General features: G+C 35.3%; 1 protein-coding gene across 1 annotated transcript in view; it reads left to right on the top strand.

Annotated features, from left to right (window-relative positions):
- Positions 1-239: 239 nt before the first annotated feature.
- LOC123306869 (nephrin-like) overlaps positions 240-24,081 on the top strand; it is a 429,730-nt gene continuing 405,888 nt past the window's right edge. The window contains exons 1-2 of the mRNA XM_044889048.1: positions 240-541; positions 21,210-21,380. Coding sequence (XP_044744983.1) covers positions 21,311-21,380 — 70 coding nt within the window. The 5' untranslated portion in view covers positions 240-541; positions 21,210-21,310. The remainder of the gene's footprint in view (positions 542-21,209; positions 21,381-24,081) is intronic.

Genomic DNA, 24,081 nt, shown 5'->3' with positions numbered 1-24,081 from the left:
ATCAAAATCCACTATGTAGCGTTTTCCCCGCTGGACTTTCCTTCCAACGAGAATCCTTCGACTCCCCAAATAATCATCTTCCATATTCATAGAGGATCAATTCATTTTTCAATATAATCCCGGTTCTGCCCCAACAAATTACATTTTCCGTCATCCAGTCTCAGAAGGCACGTCAGGGTTGACATCAAGACGCACGAAATCCGCGCACGGTGGCGTCTACTCGGAAAACGCGTTTCTCTCGCAACATTTGTGGTTCGGTATCTAGTAGGCGTCGGACGAGCTGCGGAGCGTTCGTCAAACCGCGAAAACCGAAGACGTCGACGTCTGCGAGCGATGTGAAACGGCCCCCGCCCACTTGCAATTTTCAGCTGCGGAAAATATGAGATCTTGAGGATTTTCTCCCGATCAACGACAGTGTTTGTGAAAAGTTTCGATTCTTGTATATTGTGTTGAGATATTCTCGTGAAATTGCAGTAAATTCGGTGACAAACTACTCGAGGATTTTTATTGTGGACAAATCGCGTGAAAGTTTCAGTCCTCGGTATGATATTTAATCTTCTAGTTTTCTTTTTATCCTACTTCTGTTATATCTAGTTCAATTCGAAGATTAGAAGGAGATACGAAGAGAAAAAGGTCAATTTTATGGTTCCAATAGAGGTCTATATTTTACGATACCCTGGGATTTTATTTCCGATGATATTTTCACCGGATGACAGAAGCGTGAGATGTTTGTAGGTGATAGAAGAAATATTCTAGCAAAAGTTGCTGTATGATATTTCATTACAATTTTGCAGTGATGAACAAGGGTGCCGTTAAGAAAATTCAAATTCGTCAATCGGCGATTGAAGAAGCTTAATTCTTAATTCGATACACGTTTTTCGCATCTTTCAACAATGCCAAAAGTGTGGAATAAAATTAAGATTTTTCATCGACTAAATGACTATTCAATTCAATTCTTTATTCATTATAACAACTATACAATGTTATAAACAGAAGTACTTAGTCATACAATCTAAACTTAGGTTTGTATATTATATGACCATTACAATTTTCGAATACCAAAAAAAAGAAAGAAAACCAAATATACCGAAAAATCTACAAACTATGAAGTGCCCAATGACATACAACTGGATCTTCGTGCAAAACTTCTCACGTTTTGTAATGAAAAAGAATTCCCTAATTTCACCCCCTTCAAAGCAAAAATGATAAGGTAGAATTCTCTGTTCTACAAATTTCCTTCATTTCAAGAAAAATTGTAACAGTTTTTCGAGATCATACAGTTATTGAATAAATACAATTCAACAAAGACCTGCAGTGGAAGAGAATTCCCTAATTTCACCCCCTTCAAGGCAAAAATGATGAGGTAGAATTCTCTGTTCTACAAATTTCCTTCATTTCAAGAAAAATTGTAACAGTTTTCCGAGATCATACAGTTATTGAATAAATACAATTGAACAAAGGCTTGTAGTGAAAAAGAATTCCCTAATTTCACCCCCTTCAAAGCGCAAATGATGAGGTAGAGTTCTCTGTTCTGCAAATTCCCTTTATTTTAAGAAAAATTGTAACAGTTTTCCGAGATCATACAGTTATTGAATAAATACAATTGAACAAAGACCTGCAGTGGAAGAGAATTCCCTAATTTCACCACCTTTAAAGCAAAAATGATGAGGTAGAATTCTCTGTTCTGCAAATTCCCTTTGTTTTAAGAAAAATTGTAACAGTTTTCCGAGATCATACAGTTATTGAATAAATACAATTGAACAAAGACCTGCAGTGGAAGAGAATTCCCTAATTTCACCCCCTTCAAGGCAAAAATGATGAGGTAGAATTCTTTGTTCTGCGAATTCTCTTTATTTTAAGAGAAATTGTAACAGTTTTCGGAGATCATAGAGTTATTGAATAAATATAATTGAACAAAGGCTGAAATTAGAAACTTAATGACATGTTACTCACAAGCAAAAGTTATTAAACCACCGCACCATCGCAATGCAACTTTAGAAAAATCATGATGAATTTTCATCAAGTATCGGCTATATCAGGAATCACCCCTCACATAATAATGCATTTGAAAAGTGATTCTATTACAAGGACTAAGGGAAAAATAGAACATTGCTGCCAAAAAAATTCAATTACGCCGTACCGGAAATAAATAGACCATTTCGTTTAATAGCAAATTAGCATAATCCATCACAAACCGTTGTAGGTTACGATTTTTCCGAATTTGGAGGGTTATTGCAAATGAACTCATCCTCTCTGCTTTGAAGGGGATAGAATTGAAGGGGTGTAGTCACTGCATAAATTGGCCAATTTTTATTCTGCCGAAACGGGAAAACGTTAAACGGTTCAGAGGCAATTTCACTTACCTACTGCTTTTCGTTGTCATACTTGAGCGATCCAGTATATTTCTCTGATATTTATTTGGTGTATAATCTCTTATTCACTACTTAAGTGACTGAACCAATGATTATTTGAAAAATCTAGGTCTGAGTGAAAAAAATTAAAATAAATTTTTGGAATTCAAAAGGAACCTTGTATTCGAATTTCCATATTTCTTTTTACGTATTTGAAAAAAACACAAGAAGCTGAAGTGAATAATGTGCTTTTCACTTTACGTCGTACTTGACCCAATTTTTGGATTTGAAATGGAAGTTTCGTGAATGAAGGTATATGTGTAAAGTAGGAACATAGGTTGTTTTTGAAGTGAAACTATGTATTAAAATCCAGCGAGACAGCGACTCCGATATTCTCCTGTATACATAAATCCAACCGTCATCATGCTTGTGGAACACGCAATGAGTATTTTTAAATCCCTCTTCTGTCAATTCATTTTTTCGTTCATGAATTCAACAAAACCATGGACATTTCGAAAATTTATTCATCAAATATCAGAAGAATAAAACAGAGATCTGTTAATTCAACATTAAAATATAACACTAAAATCAATTTGGAATCCTAATATTAAAACCTCTATTGAAACATAAATTATCCCTTCTCACCTGAGGACGCTGTTGTGACAACAAACACGTGTAGTTTCAAAAATCTCGTCGTTAGTGAAAATTATGTGATTTGGTTCGATAAAAATCGATTCTGGTTCAAATATTTTTTGCTGTGCTCGAAATTTTCTTCTAATTTTTGAATTACCGATTCAATTTGATTTTTTGAAAAATAATATTGTATTGATTTTGTAAGAATACCCCCTTAAATTAAGATTCCCTTACAAGGCCACTGAATCAAAATAGGAGGGATCTTGAAGGCCAGTATTGAAGCCCGTAGATATTAGAAAATTTTTGATTGAGGAAATTTACTACATTATACCTACAGTACCTACACCTATAATGCAGTGAGATGCCGTCGTGTTCAAAATACATACATGCCAACACCATTGGCGTTTTCTTTTTCTTTTTCTAGCAAAACTGATTATGTATTTTCTTTAAGAATTCGAAATACACAATGCCAGAAAAGAATTCCTGAGTGTTAAAATGAATCACTGAATTGAAATTAAGTGAAGGCACTCAATGAGCGCCTTCCTTTCAATTCCAATGATAATTAGTGAAAATTATCAAACGGATTTTCTTGAGTTCGAACCTCACAATTATCTAAAAATAATAAATTATACTTTAAAAAAACTGAAAAAACATTCTAATAAGTAGAGATATTTTACCTCGTATTTTACTTCTGATATAGTTTCAAGACTTAAAATCTAGAAAATAAATTATGGTTTAAAAAATAAAAAAACATAAACATCAAAGCGAACTGAATAATAGAAAATAATTTTTTTCAAAAGGACAGCGATTGAAAATACAAATATCAATTACGATTACTTAATTTGCAAAGAGAACCAAATAAAAATTGAGTTATCGACAGAACAATTAAAATTATGTGTAGTTAAAAAGGGTGGGGTGCTTCATATTTAGATGACATTACATAGAGGGAGAGGAACGTTATTAAAAAAATTCAATTCATTGCACACCATGTCTTATTATAAGTCAAACGAGAATTCAAATTATGCTGTTAGTAACTTTGTTTCTCTTTGCAAATTAATTGAAAATAATTGATAATTCAATTTTCCATTGTTGTAACTCCTGACAAAAATTATTGTTTACTATTTATTTCGATTTGTTGTTGAAGCGTTTTCTCAGTTTTCTAAAAGTCGCAAAAGTAAAATATCTCTATTTATCAGTGTCAAGATGAAAACTGATACAAAGAGTGATGAATCTGAGATAAATATTTTACCTATAAAAAGAAATTCAACAATTGACGATAGTTGACGCATCATTTTCGAAGGATTCCCAGCAAAGAGTGGCATAAACGATTACTTCCTCTTTTTACACCCACTTTCAACTGGCGCTGTAATTTTGATCCACTGTAGTCTGGACCAATCATCTGCGATTCCAGTGAGGGCACCAACTTCCAGTGCTGATTTTACAACGGCGATACGTATTTTTTGCTGTTTCCAAATATGTGATCGAGATTTTCAATTGGTCCTTTATTTGTTCCCTGAAAAAAGTTTTTATCAACCTAGCCTCATTCACTAGATATCAAAACAATAAACTGAATGATTCGTGAGTTATGACCTTAGAGAGAAATGAGGGAAATTAATGGACCACTCCATATTTCGACAATTGAACTTACAAGACCCAATATCCAACAGTAACAGCTAGTATATTCGAAGAAATTGGCCGTTTTCTTTATTTATTTCTTCCTTCCACGGAATGAACCCTATTACAAAATTGGATAAATAAAAATGAAATTGGAGAACGACAATTTCGTACCATTATTGTTTCAATTGTGCGATCTAATCATGAACAACCGTGGGAAAATCTAGGAGAAATCTAAACACAACTGCAGATCGGTTTCGGGATCATTGTCCACTCATCAGTACAGTGTAGTGTTAAAAATTTCAACCAGAGGATAGGGCCTTGAGCGAAACCGGGGGGTCGCTTTGAGAAATATTTTAAAATCTCAGCACAATGCGCCACCTGTCCGGCAAAGGCTGAACCAAACCTTACTTACTCTCGAGCTTACTCTGCAGACTCCTACAAATACAACTATTCATGGCTTCCAGATTTAACTTCTTCCTGTAGTCAACAAATGTACAACAATTCGTCAAGCGACTGAAGGCCAGTCTGCACAAAATAACGAACATTCTTAATTCAAATTAAACATTGATTTACATCTCCCACTATCGTAGAGTACGATGCATTCATGAAGTCGAAGCCAAACCAACTGGCAATATTTACCCGTCTTGTAATTCTGGGAATAGGAGATGCCCTTGTGTAATTAAGTCTGTAATTAGGAACACTGGGTTTAGGTGTCCTTCGTCCTTCGCACAATAACGGTGCAGATTTTTCATTTCCCAACGGTTGACTCTTTACACTGTTCAAAGGTTTCGTGAGGAAAAAGTTTCATCAGAGTTTGAATCAACACGCAAAAGCTGCGAAAATTACGTTTGTAATTTTCTAGAATTTGGATCGGGAATAATTGAATCTGAAGAAATGGTAGGGCGGTATTCTAGATCTAGATATAGAGCATCTGTTCCAATTTTATCTTCAGCTCTACACATAAAAAGGAGTTTTTAAATATAATCGAAGGAAGAATGTAATTTTTCAGTCTGAGATTTTGCAGAAAATTCCGGGAAATAGCCACCTGTTTGTTGAAAAAAATATCAGGGGCCAAATCGCGGTACTTTCACCTTCGAATAAATTTTATTCACTGTCAAGAAGTATCTGTCAATAAATTTCCTATCTGAAGGATACCCTATTTCGGTGTTTTCAGATGAAATTATTTGACGAATAACAATTCTATGAAAACACGGTATACTACTTTTCACTGATTAATGTAAATTAATCATAATTCCAACTAGAAAGCAAAAAACGTGCGTTCAAAAAAATTCGTCGTCAAGTAGGCTATGGAATTTTAAACGTCAATATTGAGTATCTAAACGTAGTTCTTAGCTTGTGCTCTTTTATTATTACAGGTTAGCTGTCAAGTTAGCGTTTTGGATTATTGTTAAATTAAAATTATCAGCAAAAAATAAAGATGGTTGTTACCGACGTATAAAAAGCATTCATTATTGAATCCTACTTCAGAAATGGGGAGAAAATAGAAGGCGAGTGGAAATATTCTGTTGAGAAATGTCTCAGCGACTTCAGGATCGAGTATCCCAACGTTGCTGTAGATTACCAATCTTTCCAGAGTACTGTTTCGCGATGTGTGAGCGTTTTTCGTGAAACAGGTAGCGTTCAAAGAAAAAAAGGAAGTGGTCGACCAAAGAAGAGAACACCCGAGTTAATCGAAAATGTTGAGAATGTGATGACAGAAGCTCCACGAACCTCTTTTCGGGTTTTATCTCAACTAGCTGGAGTCTCTGTTGGTACATGTCACACAATTTTGAAAGAAGACATCAATTTGTATCCTTATAGATTGACATGTTATCAGAAGATTGAAGATGTTGATTACCCTCGTAGAATGGCCTTCTGTCAGTGGTTTCTAAACGAATTCATCGATAACCTGAATAAAGTTTTCTTCTCCGACGAAGCCTGGTTTCATCTTTCTGGATATGTCAACTCCCAAAATATGAGAATGTGGAGCAGTCAAAAACCGGAAAATTTTTACATTGAGACTCCACTTCATTCTCAAAAAATTGGAGTTTGGTGTGCTATCAGTCAGAGAAGAATTGTTGGACCTATTTTCTTTGACGGAACTTTAACAGCAGAACGCTATAAAGAGGATATTATCATGCCTTTTATAGCTGAATTAAATTTCGAAGAATGATCATATAGTTATTTTCAACAAGATGGAGCCAGAGCACACACAGCTGTAGAAACATTGGCTACACTAAGGAATATTTTTCAGGATCGACTCATTAGCCTCTTCTTCTTCTACTTTACGAAAGCTTGCTAGCTTGTTTCACCCATTTTCCTCCTCTCGTTCTTGAGATATTGAGGTCCATCTGTCCTTCCACCTTTTTGGGGGTCTCCCTACAGGTCTTTTGGATGTTGGTCTTCCGTTTCTCGCGATTTTCGCTATTCTGTCGCTTGACATACGTGAGACATGTTCATTCCAGAACCTTCTTCTCGCGCGGGTCCATCTAACTACGTCCTCCGTCTGGCATTCTTTTCTGATCTCGTCGCTTCTTCTCTGGTCTCTCAATGTGTTCCCTGTGATTGCCCTCAAAACTCGCATCTCGTTTGTTCGTGCCATTCTTTTAGTTTCAGCTGTTTCTGCTCTTGTTTCCGCCGCGTATGTCATTATGGGTCTGACACATGCTTTGTAAATTCTCACTTTACTGGTTGTTGTCATGCAATTGTTCTTCCAGATGATATTCCTTAGGGCCCCCGATATTCTGGCTGCCTTATTCATCTGATGTCTTACACTATCTTTTAAGCTTCCATATGGCGATATCGTTACGCCCAGATAGTTAAAGGAGAATACTTGTTCGATGATTTTGTTATTTATCTCCAGCTTACATCGGCGGGGTTCCCTGGCGATCACCATGCTCTTAGTTTTAGGGATTGATATTACCATATTGAGTTCTAGAGCCTCCCTGTAAAATGCCTGTATTAACCATTGCAGCCCGTCTTCACTATCTGCAAATAGTACTGCGTCATCTGCATAACACAAGATCTTCAATAGTTCGTTCCCCATTCTGTATCCTTGGTTCACCCTTCGTACTTTGTGTATTATCCTGTCCATTATCAGATTAAATAACAGTGGACTAAGACTATCTCCCTGTCTCACTCCTAGGTTGATCTTTACTTTATCGGTTGTGGTTGCTCTTGTCTTGACTGTGGTAGTGTTGCCTGTGTTTAGTTGTTTTATCGTCTCTACAATGTTTGGATGTATTCCTCTGTGCTTCAGTTCGTCCACAACATCCGTCAGTTGTATTCTGTCGAATGCCTTACTCAAGTCTATGAAGCACAAGTACGCAGGTTTGTCATATTCAATGGATTTCTCTATTACTTGTCTAACAACGAATACAGCGTCGACCGTGGAACGATTTTTGCGGAAGCCCTGTTGTTCTTCACATAGCTTGGTGTGTTGCAATATGTGTTGTCCCAGTATGCGAGTGAACAGTTTCATGGAGGTGTTCAACAATGATATTCCTCTGTAGTTTGCTGGATCTGATGTTTTTCCCTTTTTGAATAAAGGTATTGTTATGCTCTCTTTCCATTCGTCTGGTATTACTGCGCTCCCTAGAATCTTGTTGAATAGTTTGGTGAGCTGTTCAGCCAATCTTACTCCTCCTTGTTTCAACAGTTCATTAGGAATGTTGTCTGGACCGGGAGCTTTTCCGTTTTTGAGATGTTTCATCTCGTCCATCACTTCTTCTGTTGTAACCCGCTTGTCCTCTTCCAAGCTTATTGCATATTCTCGCCGCAGTTTTTGTCTCCTTTCTAGTGGCTGGTCATTATCCTGGGAGTGCAGATTTGTGAAGTACTCTTTCCATTTATCCGCGGTGATGTTATGTATTTGCACTGTCTCATTTACCTCTTTTTTCGCGGCTCTGAGCATCTTCCATATGCGTTTTTGAGTTCCATATAGGTCATTTTCCATCTCTCGACTAAAGTTCTCCCAGTGTTCTTTCTTTATCTCTCTAATTCTTTTATTGACTCTGTTCCTAATTTCAGTATACTTTAGAAAGTTTCTCGGCGTCTTGTTATTTATGTAGGTTAGATGTGCCTCCTTCTTTTCTTGTGCCAGATCTTTTACTTCCGATGTGAACCAGGGCTTCTCTCTCCGCTGATGTGAGGTTGCCTTGATTGTTCTCTTCCCCAGCGCTTCTTCGGCTGCTTCATTTATGTTCTTTAGGAGTATTTTCCACGCCTCGTTCACCGTATGTTGGTCACCGATTGTTGTTTCCTCTATTTTGTTTGTCAAACGTCTCCTATATAAGTCGAGTATGCTCTCTGTTTTTAGGGACTCGATGTTGAACTTTGTTACTGGATCGTGTTGTTTGTCCGCTTTTGTTGGTCTTCTCATTCCAGATATCACACCTAGCACCAAATTGTGGTCAGACCCTATGTTTGCCGATGTTAATGATCTAATATCTAACACTTGTTCTGGTACAATTGCTCTATTCGTAAGGATGTAGTCTATTGTAGAAGTTACACCCCTGCTCCCACGGAAAGTAATCTTATGTTGAGGTTTGTGACGAAAGTATGTGTTGTTGATTCTTAGCTCGTTGTAGGTGCAGAATTCGATGAGCATCTCTCCCCGGTCATTTATGATTTCTTCGTTGAATACGTTCTTAATTCCTGGAATTACCTCGTTACCCACTCTCCCGTTCATATCTCCCATGATAATAATTTGGTCTTGCTTGGGTATCTTGTCAACTGTTAATTGCAATTGCTCATAGAAGTCGAGGGCCTCCTGTGTTGGCCTTCCAGTATCCGGTGCATAAACTGATATTATGTGTGTGAAGTGGTTTTCCAGTTTCAGACTGATTTTTAGTATTCGATCGCTCCGATATTCGATGTCACTGATGATGTTCTGATATTTGTAATCTATGAGTACTCCCACTCCCGACGTCGCTCTAGTTTCTTTTGGCCTCCCGGAGTATATCAAGATGTAGTCGCCATACTGTTCGGTTCCTTTCCCTCTCTTCTTCGTCTCGGAGATTGCGCAGATGTCTATTTTCTTGTTTCGCAGTTCTAGAATGATTTCCTGGTCTCTTCCACTAAAAGATCTTACGTTCCAGCATCCTATCCTCAGTTGTGTCCTCTTCCTCTTCCTTCTCATCTTCGTGTTACCTCTCGTGTTCCTTACTCTCGCTTGGTCCGTCATCAGTAAATCCGTCGTGTTCCGAGGCTCGGTTTGGGTTCTGTGAGCAGTGTTTCTTTTGATTACGTAGGGTAGGTCGCTAGCCTCACCCTACAACCCTCCTCCTTTATCCGGGCTTGGGACCGGCAGTGGCAGCTATTGGGCTACTCAATCCACCCAACACCCACCACAGGCGGATTAGCCTCAATACTGAAAATGAATTTCCTCCAAGATCGTGTGATCTTACACCATGTGATTTCTTCTTATGGCCTCATTTGAAGAATTCTATCTTCCAATCACCTATTTCTAATCTGGACGAACTCAAGACTAGGATCATTGAAAAAATTCATCTAATTAACGATGATCCTTCTATATTGAATAATGTCTTTGAATCTCTCAAAAGAAGATGTGAGAAGTGTTTGGAGCAAAGAGGAGGACATTTCCAACAGCTACTTTAATTATATAGAACTCTTAAACGTGAAACTCATTGTAATGAAAATCCTATAATTCAGTTTCTTCAGTTATGGCAGAGACTGCCTCTGGTTATGGATTTTCACTGTCAGCGTCAATTCAATATTTTATTCATTGAGAAATAATCATATTCTGAGGTTCTTAGTGTGATTTATTTCTATTACCTACTGTAATAGGTACAACCTTTTCACATAATTGTAAGTACAAAAACCATAATATTCGATTCGTTCAAGATTCATGTCTTTGACTTATGAACTCAGGTTAATTTTTCTAATCGCCTCAGATTATTTGGATTCTTGTAATCTAATTCAATGAAAAAATGCTAATAAATCATTATTGAATGTGCAAGTAATTTTTTCTGAGAAATTGCCTTTTTATACAAAATTACGATAAATAGGTTAATGTCATCAATGTTTACATTTGGCTGTGATGACTGATGAGTGTGATGTAAGGAAAGAATTACGTTCAGTCACAGAAAATCAACCTACAAAATTCCATAGCCTACTTGACGACGAAGTTTTTTGAACGCACGTTATTTCGTGAATATTACACAAAGAATAACCATTTATCAAGAATCTAAAAAATTCAACCAATAATGACGTACCGACATTCGATCTATGACAAATAAACTATTTTAATTAAGTTTCAATGACGATGATGATTTATTCGATGTATAACACTATCCGAAACTAAAAAAGTACCGGGCCTAAGTAAGATTTATATAATTATGTTTTTAAGGATTTCTATGCAACCACACTGAAGAAGAGACACAAATTTTCATCAAAACAGACAAAAATTTCATCTTATTTATCTCACGTTCTCACTGAAATACCCCAAATTTTGCTTGAACCTATGGACATCCTTGAGCGCGCAGGCAATTTTTGGTGAAATGATACATTTTGATGAATACACTGACACTGTACAGCATTCTGCTTTTAGAATGTCTTTGATGAAGGAAAAGTGAATCGAATGACATCACCCTTATAGGGTTTCACGATACGTGTTATGAATTATGAAAGGCCTTCAGTGCGAATTATGTAAAACAATGGGTTCATAATAGTTTTGTATGATATAATTATATGGGTGTATATAAAATAAAACTTGGGGGTAAATTATTGATTTTTCCTTCATTAAACACATTCAAAAGGCAGAATGCGGTACCGTAGATTCGGGTGACTTGGGACGATTGTTGAATTCAATTTGTCATATTTTCAAAACGGTGACCTATTTTTATCTGCAAAATAGGTTCGAATATGCTTAATGACTCAGACTATTGATTAGGATATATACCATGCTTCAGAATTCCGATATAAATGTTGAAAAAAATAAAATATACTTGTCCCAAGTCACCCACCGAGTTTGAGGCTTGGGACACAAGTTAAAATCCATTGATTTCTCAACTCTCAAATAAAATAGGTGACTTGGGAAGGTTCATCGTTTTGAAAAATTAGAATTTGTGATTATATAGTTAAAATTCGGTAAGAAAATTAAATGATAAACGATAAACCGCTATTACAGCGAAAGTAAATATATTGCAACTCAAATGTAAAAAAACTAAACAATTTTTTGGTGATTTCTCTGTGGAAATAACGTAAATAACAATATCCAGCGAAAAACCGGCATATTTCCTGCTGCCAATGCGCCGCTTGTATCTATTCGGCATTGTCCCAAGTCACCCTATGAAACAACAAAATAAATGAATGATATCCGTGTTGCCGTTTGATTTGAAAACAACCTTGTTTCATGACATATCTAATATCCCAATATCCCACTTATCCAGAAATAAAAATACACATGCACAAAGTGAAACATATGTATAGGACACTGGAAAATATAAGGGCCATAAAAAAACGCGTTTTACTCTCCTGAATTCGTTAATTTTTTCTGTCAATTCAAACGCTCTGGTCTCGGCAAACTCAACAGGAATTAATTGTTAAACTAACCGAAAAGACGCTACACAATCTTTATCTTATAAGTTTGACCCTTCACTCATAAATGGTAAGAAAGTTACAGGACTGCCCCAAGTCACCCGAATCTACCGGTACACGTTCATTTAGAAAAATTACTGAATCATTTCTCATAAACCGGCTCCTCAGCCTGCACAAAATATGGGGGTGATGTCATTTGATTCATTTTCCTTCTTCAAACCAATTATAAGAGCAGAATGCGGTACTCGTTCGTTATAAAAGTTATTGAAATATTTCTCATAAACCGTCCCCTCCCACCTCTCTGACAAACTGCCAAATTATAAGAGGAATGTCATTCGATTAATTCTTTTCTTCTTTAAACACATTCCAACCGCAGGAGGCGGTGCTCTCCCATTCAAAAAAGTTATCGGATGATGTCTCATAAATTACCCCCTCTCACCCCTCTGACGCCCTGTCAACGGAAAAGAGTATGGTTATTTAGTGGAGTATGATTTTTTTTATGATAAAATTGCTTGAATCGAACAATATTTCCCGAAGAATTCCCTTGCTTAACCTGAAAATATATCCAACCAATTTATTTTTCGGGGAGTGTATGTGTAGATGTAGCCAACATCACACCAATATGAAAATACTCTGTGTTCTATTTACAAAACGAATTATCAAAAAAAAAAAAAAAATAGTTACTTCAATGCTGGAAACCAATGAATTATTGAAATATGAAGATGTGTGTCAACATAGCATCACCCTAACATTAAATCAAAGAAAAAATTGTACCGAAGCTATAATTTCTGTATATCGATCATTCCGAATGCAGCCGTGAAAATGTTTATTGGTCACGTCTATGGGTTCTAATTCCGTGAAATCACGGAAAATTATACGACCTTTTCACAGGATATGAAAAACGCCATAAGAAAAACATGTTTTGCTGGCATTGCTCCACAAGCTTTCAGAAAAAAACGATTTAGCTCAGTTATCTTCTGCCCATTTCATAATTCGACTGAAAAGGTCCTGGCAGAGCAACGTGTTGTCGAAATTAATAGTTTCATAATTCTTATCATTTATCGTGTGAGTGGCTTTCTGAAAGGGTTGGAATTTGTCAACTTCTAGGTTGAAATTTGTCAACCTCTTTGTTGAAATTTGAACAATTGAGTTCAATTCCTAGTTGAATTGGAATGCTACAAACAGAGATATGCAGTTTTTTTTTTGGTGTTCCTTTCAGAACTGGGCAACGTTTTGGTATCATTAAAATGCATTGTCGGTTTGAGTCTGAAACAAGTAGAGACCTGTAGCAGCACAATTCTATGTCTGGAAATAGGTATTTATATACCAAGGACGAAAAACTGTCTATTGATAGCCGAGGCGCAGCCGAGGATAGTAGGCAGATGGGACAATATAGACAGTTTTTCCCGAGGTGCATATTACAATTTTTCATCGACCTCACATACCTTTATGAAAGTAAAAAGTTACCCGTTTTATGGCCTCCTCTAGGTGTCCATAATTTCTTCTAATTCCCTGACCTCTGGTGAAGTGTTACTGTTATCCATATCGCTATCACTATCCATTCTTGATTATACTGACACTAACATTCAGACCACCTACCCAATTCACTGGTAAAATCTAGCCAATGTCGTAAAAATTAATTTGACCACATCAAATGACAGTTATTGTCACAAGCACTTATGTTTTCATCAAATTCTGTATTCACAAAATTGATTCAATCAAACTGGGATCTAATATATTGCTTAGTGTTGAATATCCGGACGAAAAGTAAATCAGTACGAAAAGTGAATCACTACGAAAAGTAAATCACTACGAAAAGTGAATCAGTACGAAAGGTAGTCGCCTTCAAAAATAGTCGACTTTAGTCGGAAATTAGTACGTAAAATGTAATTTTTTGTTCAGTTCGACGAAAACTGTTTGTTTTTTTAATCCTCTGAAGGTTTATTGAAACACCAAAGGTGTGAACGTTCTCCTTTTTTGATTCTTTCGAACTGGTATGGAAATGGACATTTCAGCTTTCATTTTACTAGACGCTTTCAAAAATTGAAAAATATGTTTTTCTGAAATATCGACTCATGAAGTCAAGAGTTGACAATAAATCAAAAATCAAAGATTATAGAGTAGAAAGATAGGAAACGCCCTTATATCTCTAGTACCTACTATAAATCGACTACATTTTGGCCATTGAAAACACATTTGACAATGAGATGGCGCTAAAAACGTACTGTCAATACAGAAAAACTGTTTAGTAACAGTTTTCTGTTTTATAATTCAGGGGCGCGAAATTCAAATTCTACTCTTTCTATTGAATTTCAATATCGACTTTGTTGAGGCCAGAAAACAAACATCCTGAGCGACAAAACAAAAGTATGGCTTTGTTTTGTGACTAGGATATTAGTTTTCATCTCAACATTGTTTGGAATCAATTATCAATGGAATACTCTGTCGGATGTGCTATATTTTTATTTGCATTTTATAACCATTTACAAAAATTTTAAAATTATGGACAACGAATAGAGCTTTGACTAGGATGACTCTTGTGATCTGCTATACGTCAAAGGTGTTATTTCTGCGCAATACGTTTTTGGATATTATAAACTTAGTGGAATTTATACAATTTATATCAGAAATCAATATGAACCAATATTCAATATACCATCATAGCATACACATTTCAATTACTCACCTATTATTTACAGAATTTAAAAAAACCTTACAGAGGTATACTACAAGACCTGTATGTTAGCCCGTCAGTATAGTTTCTTTATAATTTCTTCATGATATTGGTCGCTTTATGTTACAATATACAAATTGATTAATGATACAAATTGATACAAAATGATACAAATTGATTAATGAGTGAACAAAACACTCACAGCAGGTTTCATAAAACTTTGACTTTCCAAACAACAATTTGACAGTCATTCGATGCCCAAAACGAAGTCAATAAAACCTTTGCATTTCTGAATATATTGAAGGAGTAGCAATTGTGAGAATCTTTGAATGGACGTATAAAAGTCATAATTTCTCCTAAATAGGCCTTTCATTCAAAAGGGATGCATACAACAATTTACGTGGATGGAAAGTTCTGAATTGACCTGAAGTAAAATGTTCTTTGAACATGAGTAGTCAGTAGAGTTTGCAGGCCTTTATGCCCTCAAAATTTTATCCACTTCGTAGCACTGAAAATAAAATTCAATGAATGACCGAGTCAAATATTACCAGTTTTAATACTTTCATTCCCATTTTTCTTTTTATTGATCCACAGTTCTTCATCATACAATAATTTTCGCACAATATTTTGAGGTTTTCATCAAGAAATTAGACAAAAATTTCAAAAATCATCAACTATAACGAGCTTGATAAACAGAAGGCGGTACGAGAATAAAAAAAATTCAGAACCTCAAAATGGCCATTTCAAATCTCACAAAATTTCATGTTTCTGCAAATGTTCCTCGAATAAATATTTTAACCAGTCTTAGGGCCTTAAAAACACTTTCGAAACACAGATGGCGCTCACATCACTTTAGTCGCTTCGTTTCCTATCTTTCTACTTTATAATCTTTGTCAAAAATATTAGGAGATATGGTCATTCAAATATTTGAGTCCTTCTTCATCCAATGAGAATAAACAATTATCAAAATTCAAATTTTTATTGGGCCAATTATTTATTTGTTGAGGGTAAGGTAAGTTGATTGAAAAAACATTCATTTTATTTTTGAATTTACTGAGCTCATTGTTTTTCAAACTTCAAACTAAACGAGTTTTTGGATCTACATATATGGGTTTTTCGTTCCATATAAGAATTCGAAACTAAAACCCACCTGAAACCTCCCTTGAGTGCCAAGCAACCGAAAGATTATGATCTGATCATATTGAAAACTGATTTATGATGCTCCTTCTGTTAGTAAATGGAGATTGCGTTTAGTCTCGATATTTCGTTGTAGTATCTTGCAATACTTTTCCAATAGGGTTTCGATGAATCAGGGACTTGAAGCAACTTTACTTTGAAATGACAATTAAATAATTCCAACAATATTGAAACTCTAAATACACAGTTTCACACAAACCTTATTTCTGCTCGATAATGCGCCAACTCCAATCTTTCGAAATCAGAATTAAAAAAATTTGTACAACACGCGCTATTTAAAATCGGAGTCAATAATTATCTTTCTCCCAGTTGGCCTTGCACCATGCGATAGCCCCGTCGCGACGCCGACGGTCTTATATATTATTGAGCAAATCAGAGAGCTTTACATAAAGTTATATTATGGCAACACTTATTACTTTGAGTTGCACGACGTTTTCGTGAATAGGATTTTTGAGGTTATTCCTTGATATTCAACCCTCAAAATGGGTTCTTCGGAATATATAGGGAGGATCTTTGGTACTTTCTTGATTTGAGTACCAATTTTCATTGAGTTATCCCAAGCGGTTCCAGAGAAAAAGCCTATAAGAGTGTGGGACGGTTCAAACGAATGCCACCTCATACACATATGAAATACCATTTATCGATGATGACATAAAAAACGAACAACAAAATACCATCAGAACCTAGAAGGATATGACAACAGCCTTTCAGACCAACTGGCCCAAAACCCCTTCAGCAGAAGAAGATTACAAAGAATTTGGCCAATGGACTTTAATTTAAGTATTGTACAGAAGTATCAATAATGTTTGATAACTTCTTTATGTCAGATAATATTTCAATACATTTACTTAATACTTAATAATAGTAGATTGTAAATTTCAATAAAACGTTAAAAAAAATTGTATAGAACGTACATCTTCAAAAAATATATAGTTTTTATGATATAAGCAAAAAACAAAAACATGTGCCGTAGTTTTTTTTGCGTATTTCGCTATGAAGCCGAGTTCGTACAAGGCAGCAAACCCTAAATTCGGATTAAGCACCCTAGAAAACATATTAAAACGTTAGGAAAAAACTTCCGCAGTTTTGTTACGAAAACGGCAGTTTTAAACACGCATTTACTGGACTATATTTGTCAAATCAAATCGAACTTATGCGATCATGTATGCTCTTCATGAGTAATAGTGGCCAGTCAGTGGCGTAACTTGCTCTAGTGTGGCTCCGTATAAGTGTTTGACAGGGTACCCTTATTGGCAAACACTAATGAAGTGTCACAAGGACACGAAGCATTTATTCAACAGGAAAATCAAAATCTTATGGTAGATATACATTGTGATGTTTCATGAGTTAAAATGATATAAGACTGTTTTAAAAATGTTTTGAAAATAAATTGACCTCAATACTAGGTCTCCTACCTATCTTTGAACCAACAAAATGAGTCTGTTTAGCGTTTTTGCCCCATATAAGTTTTTGAGATAATTTTAGATAAAACTAAATACTGTTATAATCGAATTGGTCAAGAAATGAAAGCATTCTGATATTAAAACCTCTAGAAAACTGCATACTAAGTTATTGAATTTTATCAATAACAATTCAGTGAGCTCCTTCATTCAATTAATATTCTCAATTTTTGAGTTTAATCAAGCATTTGAAGTAAACAGTTGATCATAAAGATCAACACACCTCTTCAGCCCTTTTTTTTCATTTTTTCTTTCAAAAATGATGGGAGTTTTTCTGGTTGCAACACTTCGAAAATATTACTAAGTTTATGAGTAGCCTCTTGAATCTTTGCTTAGATTGCAAAGTGAAATTAACAGGGTGTCCGGATTTAACGTCCATTTGTTGCAGGGGGTAATTCTGAAGGTCAAAATGGACGTGGATTATTTTACCGCTGGCATCAATTCTGCCGTGAACTCGAAGGTGCCCTGACCTACTCGACTCTTACACCTATTGTCTGCAATAAGCAGACTAGCGTAGTGAATTAGAGGAAATATGGGAGATATGTCATTGTCTTTGTCTGGGTTCCGATCTGTGGGGGATTGAATTGGGTCTGTTTGCATACTAGATGGCGCTCGAGTATTTGATAATACTCAGAAGCTACTACTAGTATTTGATTGGGGTCCGTCAATTCTAAGAATTTCCATCGGAGAAGGAGTTTAGTTGATCTGAAGAGATCAAATGAGACCTAAACCATGGTCAGCTTCTACTCTTTTTTGGTGGAACGTTCTCCTTTTCGTTGTACGATGACAAATTTTCTAGTTCGATTCGGATCGTAACACTTCTTGATATTCATATCGACGGGAGGTATGCATCTGATGAATTAATTGTTAATATTGTATTCATTGCCTCCCCGTTAAGACGTTATCACTTTTCGGTCATGTAACAAATCCCGCATGATTTTTTATGCCATAATTTACTAATCGATTTCAGAGGGCAAGAGCTTGATAAAGTAAAAAATGATATGATATGAAAATAACCTAGCTTTTCCTAAAAAAAGCAGCTATAACAGATGTTCCAGATTATTAAACGATAGCTACGAATAAAGAGAAATTTATCATGATCCCTATCAATTGTTCAGCCTTGTAATACACTTTCGGAAGCACTCGCTGAAATTCTTAATGATTTGCAAAATAGATATCGATATCGAAACTTTGTACGAATTATTTCTAGCGAATTCATGCGAAGATTCGAATTGCAAACTTGACAGTTCTATCAAATTCAAAAGATAGTCAGAAAAAGTTATAGCAAAAGTTGAGTATTAGGCATGCTCAAGCACGAAATATCATCTTGAAAACTCCATAGCCTATATGACTACCTATGAATTTTTTTGAAGGCTCCTTATACGAATTGATGAAGCGGAAACTGATCTATGTTGATGTGAACTTTGTGACTTGAAATTAAATATCTCTTGATATTGATATTCAATTGAAAAATACACAACTATAGTTAGAATTTTTCCTTCGTTCCCGATTTCGGAGAATCGTATGCTGGTATAAGAAGGTACGTAAACTTTGAAAAAATTTGCAACTTTCAGTTAAAAACTCATGATTTAATTTATCTATTTTAGCGGATAACACGAATGTTTCTCGTATCCTGAAATACTACAAAATACGTTTCCTATCGTTCCTTGCAATCCAAGTTTACATCATTTCCTATCTAGTCCGGAAATATTCGCTAATGAATCCGATAAACATTGAATGACATTTTTTCATCCATCCAAAATATTCATTGTAAAGCATAGTAAAACAGATATCTATACATAATTATGAAAATAGTGAGTACCAGAAATAATTTTCATACTTGGTTAGATTTTTTCTTAATTTGATGTACCTATATTTTTGCTGATAATTCAAGCGTTTATTTCTCATTGACATCAAAATCGGAAGGTATAACTTTGGGAAAGTAATCTTTATTTTATTTTGTTATAGCGGCGCTACTTGAATGATTTCTGATGATGAAATGAAATGGTTAGCTCTTTTGCAAAACGCAAGAACCCAACTGGTTAATCGTATTATTATTTGTTAAGGAGACAGCTGCTCCACTTTACGATCTATTCCTTTTTTTTAGAGTGAACTCACAAATGAATGGAATATTTATGAAATACATACCTACTTAAATCAAAGACATAATAAACATTCCCAGAAAGTTTTACCAAGTGCGTTCGTCTTGATATGTTTATTGCAATAGAATTAGGAATTTCTGCTCTCGATCATTGTGCAAAAATTTTCGATGAAACCAACTTTTCGTGCTTTTGAAATCTTGTATGGAAAAAAATTAGAAAAAGTTAAATGAATACGCAGAAATGTTTTCAAATTCGGAAGCAAAACTCCTTTATTGTCCAAAATATTCACGAGACTACGATACTACTGCGATACTCTCGTACGAGACTCGAGACGAGACCGAGAAAAGTCTCGTCTCGTCTCGTACATGAAATATCAAGTCCTGTCTCCAGTCTCATCTCGAAAACGAAACTATACGAGACTAGACTTTCGAAAACGAAACTCTCGTGGGCATCTCTAGTCATTCTGAAAATAAAGTTCTCAAATGCCACCACTTTTTTGGGTATCCCAACCCAATAGGAAGTAATTCTTTGTCACCCTCTTCATTTCCACTCTTCTTGATTGTGGAAAAATTCAGCTAAGACATAAGCTGCTCTTTATTCTTCGTCTTTTTCAATCACATCTGGGATGTTTGTGATATTAATCAATATTAGTTGTGGCAACGCCGTTTTTACATAAACGACATTTCATCAGTGCCAATCTACTCCGTTTTAGTTACCAATACTTGAGAGGGATCTACACAGTTTCGATGGTCAGTTAAAAAAGCGAAAAGATATATCTTACCTCGGAAATCACTCATGCATATAGAGTTTTCATCATAATTCAATTCGAACAGTTCGCGTCATGTCGGAAAGCCAGAAATATTCTCATTCGTTAAACAGAAAAAAAATTCTTCCTTGAAGAAAAAGTGTTGATTCATCTTATGATCTTTCCGAGGTGAAATGATTTTTGTAATGAATTTCCACATAAAAAAATGCCTCGAAAAGTCTCGTTATTGACTACAATTCGAAACCTGCTGGAATTGAATAAACAGGTTCGTAAAACGCTGTGATATTCGCAACTTCTACTGATTGTTCAAGTATTCTGGCAACACCCCAAATTCTAGTGGTCTTTCCCCTCTTACGACTAATACGACGGACGGCGAGAAAGTCCCTTGGTATAAAAAACTCCTCTTAAGAAAATTATTTCATGGCCAACCGAGTGCTTTCATAAAATTGAATGGAGTATACATTATGATAGATTCATGTTTCTTTGGATGGCATTGCCGACCATTTCTTCAGAATCGTACCTTTCGTACGATATAGATATAGCATTTTTTCGTGGGATAAATCACCTCATATAACCTTGAAATGAAGTTCACATGACCGCAGATCGTATGGATTTCGATACTCATGGGGAAGGGAGGGATATTACCCCCATTACACCTCCCCTCCCCACGTAAATCCGCCACTGTGTACTGCTTTTATACTAGACGACAAAAAATATTTGTTTTTTCGTCATATTCCAACAAATGAACCAAAAACGGAACCGAAAAAAGATTTGAATTTTATTTTTATTTCGAAATGAAGTTATGTGATCTTTATAATCTTAATTTATTGAAACGTTTTTTAATTACAGAGGATCTGAATCGATTCAGATTGAACAAGGAATAAAAGGATTCTTCATAAGGTGATGGTGATTGAAAGCAACCGTGTCTTCTTGTGAATCAATTAAGAAAAATGATGATCAGCACAACTACTCATGTTTTGACTCTTTTTCCACTGATGGTTGTTCTTCAGAACGTGAAAGGTAGGATCAAATTTTTTTCAATTTCCTATGTAGGCCACGAATTTCAACGTAGATACTACGAATTTAAATTACAGAGGTCCTCTCATTCCCGAAGTTTGCATTCCGTATTTCACGATTGGGTTTGAAAAACATTCAGTTCCACGAAAACCATGTCGCTGATGGAATAATTTCCATTCAAAGTAGATTATGCCTATTCCTTAATGAAGGCACACCCCTCGAATGCGGCAGCCCCATGATATTCCTGAGCATTCTTAATGAAGCGCTGACTTTAGCCTTTCACACATTTCGTGCCGACTGAAAGAGGGAAGAGGCGAATGAATGATTTGAGTAGTATGGTCATTGGACATGTATTAGTTCTTCAGTTGAAGAGTATCTTTGCAGCCGAATCAGGACGAATTGGATATTTATTGCCATGTTTGCTTTACGATCGAATTATTCCCAATATAAAGAACAGGGAGTGCAAGATTTGAACTATTGCATTTTAATATCCTAACAACTAACTATATGAATCTCAACGAAAAGAGAGACCTATTCCTTGAAAAAATACAGGGTTGGGTAATCAAGTACAATAATTGAATTTATGTGGACTATACTTGATGAAAATCCAAAATGAAACTTATTAAATCTGAATTATATGATTAAATTATAATACAAGGTGATTCATAACTATTGGGACATAGGCTAAGGGCAGATTGTTTGGACCAAAATATGGCGATAGGACCAAATATACCTCAATAAAATATTGCTGTGGAAAAAGATAGAGGAAGTTAAAGTTGAATTTTTTATAAGGGGACAGAATAATATTTTCTTCGAAGTTCGAAAGTTCTTTATTGAAAGAATTAGAAAAGGCATAGAAGTCGAAGGAGGCCACGCAGAACATTTAATTTAAGTTTATTTTTTTTATGTTACATTGTTTTCAATTATGCTTTATCGTCGAAATAAATGAATAAAATAAATAAATCGTTACTTCAAATCATCTTCCGTTGCTCTGAACTGTTCAATTGTGTTTTTCTTGAAAGCGGATGAAAAAATATACAGTGAAATTATTAGCAAAAAATTAAAAAAAAAATCAACTTTAACGCCCTCTATCTTTTTCCACAGCAATATTTTATTGAGGTATATTTGGTCCTATCAACATATTTTGGTCCAAACAATCTGCCCTTAGCCTATGTCCCAATAGTTATGAATCACCCTGTTTATTCATTTAAACACGACACGTGCTTCGTTATCACAGAAGAATCTTCACGTGGGTGAAGGTAAAGGGAATTTGGGATTCGACGACTAGATATACAGGGTGTATTTGAAGGTGACGCTTTTTTTCAGTAGAAGGCAGAACTGGTCAAAATGAAGCGTTTTACCAAAATTCACACATACAAAACTTTCAAATTGACAAAGTTGAAAAAAAAATTGAAAATGATTACTGAAATAGATCCTTATACGACCCTAGACTGTTTGTTAGCTGAATTATCGCAAAGCAGTGGGAAAAAACCATGTGGTTTCGTTTAGGATATTGGCTCGTTCGATATTTACGTGTAATGAAAATGGAAACTTAGTATTGCCGAATTGTTTTTATTATTTTTTAGTAACTTACACGATTTTATGAAATGGCTCATTTCGATACCAAGTGACAGAAGAGACTAAGGACACAAGTGTAAAAAATAGAATAAGATAAGATATTTCTTTATTTCAGATACATTCGAATTACATGAAGATACAAAAAACCCTAACTTAAATGAAATGATTTCACAATCTCACCAATAAAATTCGTCTAAATTATTCAAGAATTTTTCCAAAATGGGCATCACAATCTTTTTGTTCGAACATTCTAACAATCGTCGTCAAAAGAATGGGATGAAATGGGTAAACATCATAGCACTTTCTCGACATAACTAACATAAGCACTTCCAAGAAACTGCCTCGATTTTCTATTATTTTTCACCCTAAATTGCAAAAAAAAATTATGATTCTCTCAAAAGAGACCTGATGCATCTAATCCGATGAACTTCGTACTAAACCATTCATTGTCCAGCCATACGTTTATGTTTTGTTTCATTTTTGCGATGCCGGAGTCACCTTCCACAGTCGCGTTCTTGAAATTCAATGAAATTTTGTCGAACTTCTAGGGGTTGTCAGCCATCTTGGATATTTTATATATAATTTTTGGTTAAACCACTTATTTTGATGTGTTTTACCTTCTGTCAAAAAAAAAGCCCCACCTTTGAAATCACCCTGTATAAACAACCAATCAACTCTACATTATAATTATCTTAAAGGGGTAATGCTAGTTTCCAGAACATTCAAAGCAATTACAGAGCAGGTGCAAACTGGAGGGTCTGTCGGAAAATACTTATAGAAAATAAGACTGGCTCTTTATGCATAATGAAAAATATATTCTTTCATGGCATCGAAAATAATCATCTTCGATCAGATTAAAATGGTGTGAAACACATAGAGTCAATTTGAAAAGGTACCATCCCCAATACCTCGGCCCCATGCAAAACCAGAAAAGATGCAGAATGATGTAAACTTTGGTTCTTAAGAGGATATTTTATACTGTTGGTTCCAATCAATTTGTATAAACCCTGTGAGCGTTATGACGGGAAGACCTGAAATCTCAAATAAGAAGGGGGTTGAGTGACTCTTTGTTTTGAAGAATATCATTAAGTATCACATATAGATATCTAGATCAATAACTGGAAAT

Source organism: Coccinella septempunctata, chromosome 2, assembly GCF_907165205.1.
Source record: "Coccinella septempunctata chromosome 2, icCocSept1.1, whole genome shotgun sequence".
In the NCBI taxonomy this organism is placed as follows: domain Eukaryota; kingdom Metazoa; phylum Arthropoda; class Insecta; order Coleoptera; family Coccinellidae; genus Coccinella; species Coccinella septempunctata.
The sequence above is the reverse complement of the archived record's forward strand: the minus strand, read 5'-3'. Positions and strand labels throughout refer to the sequence as shown.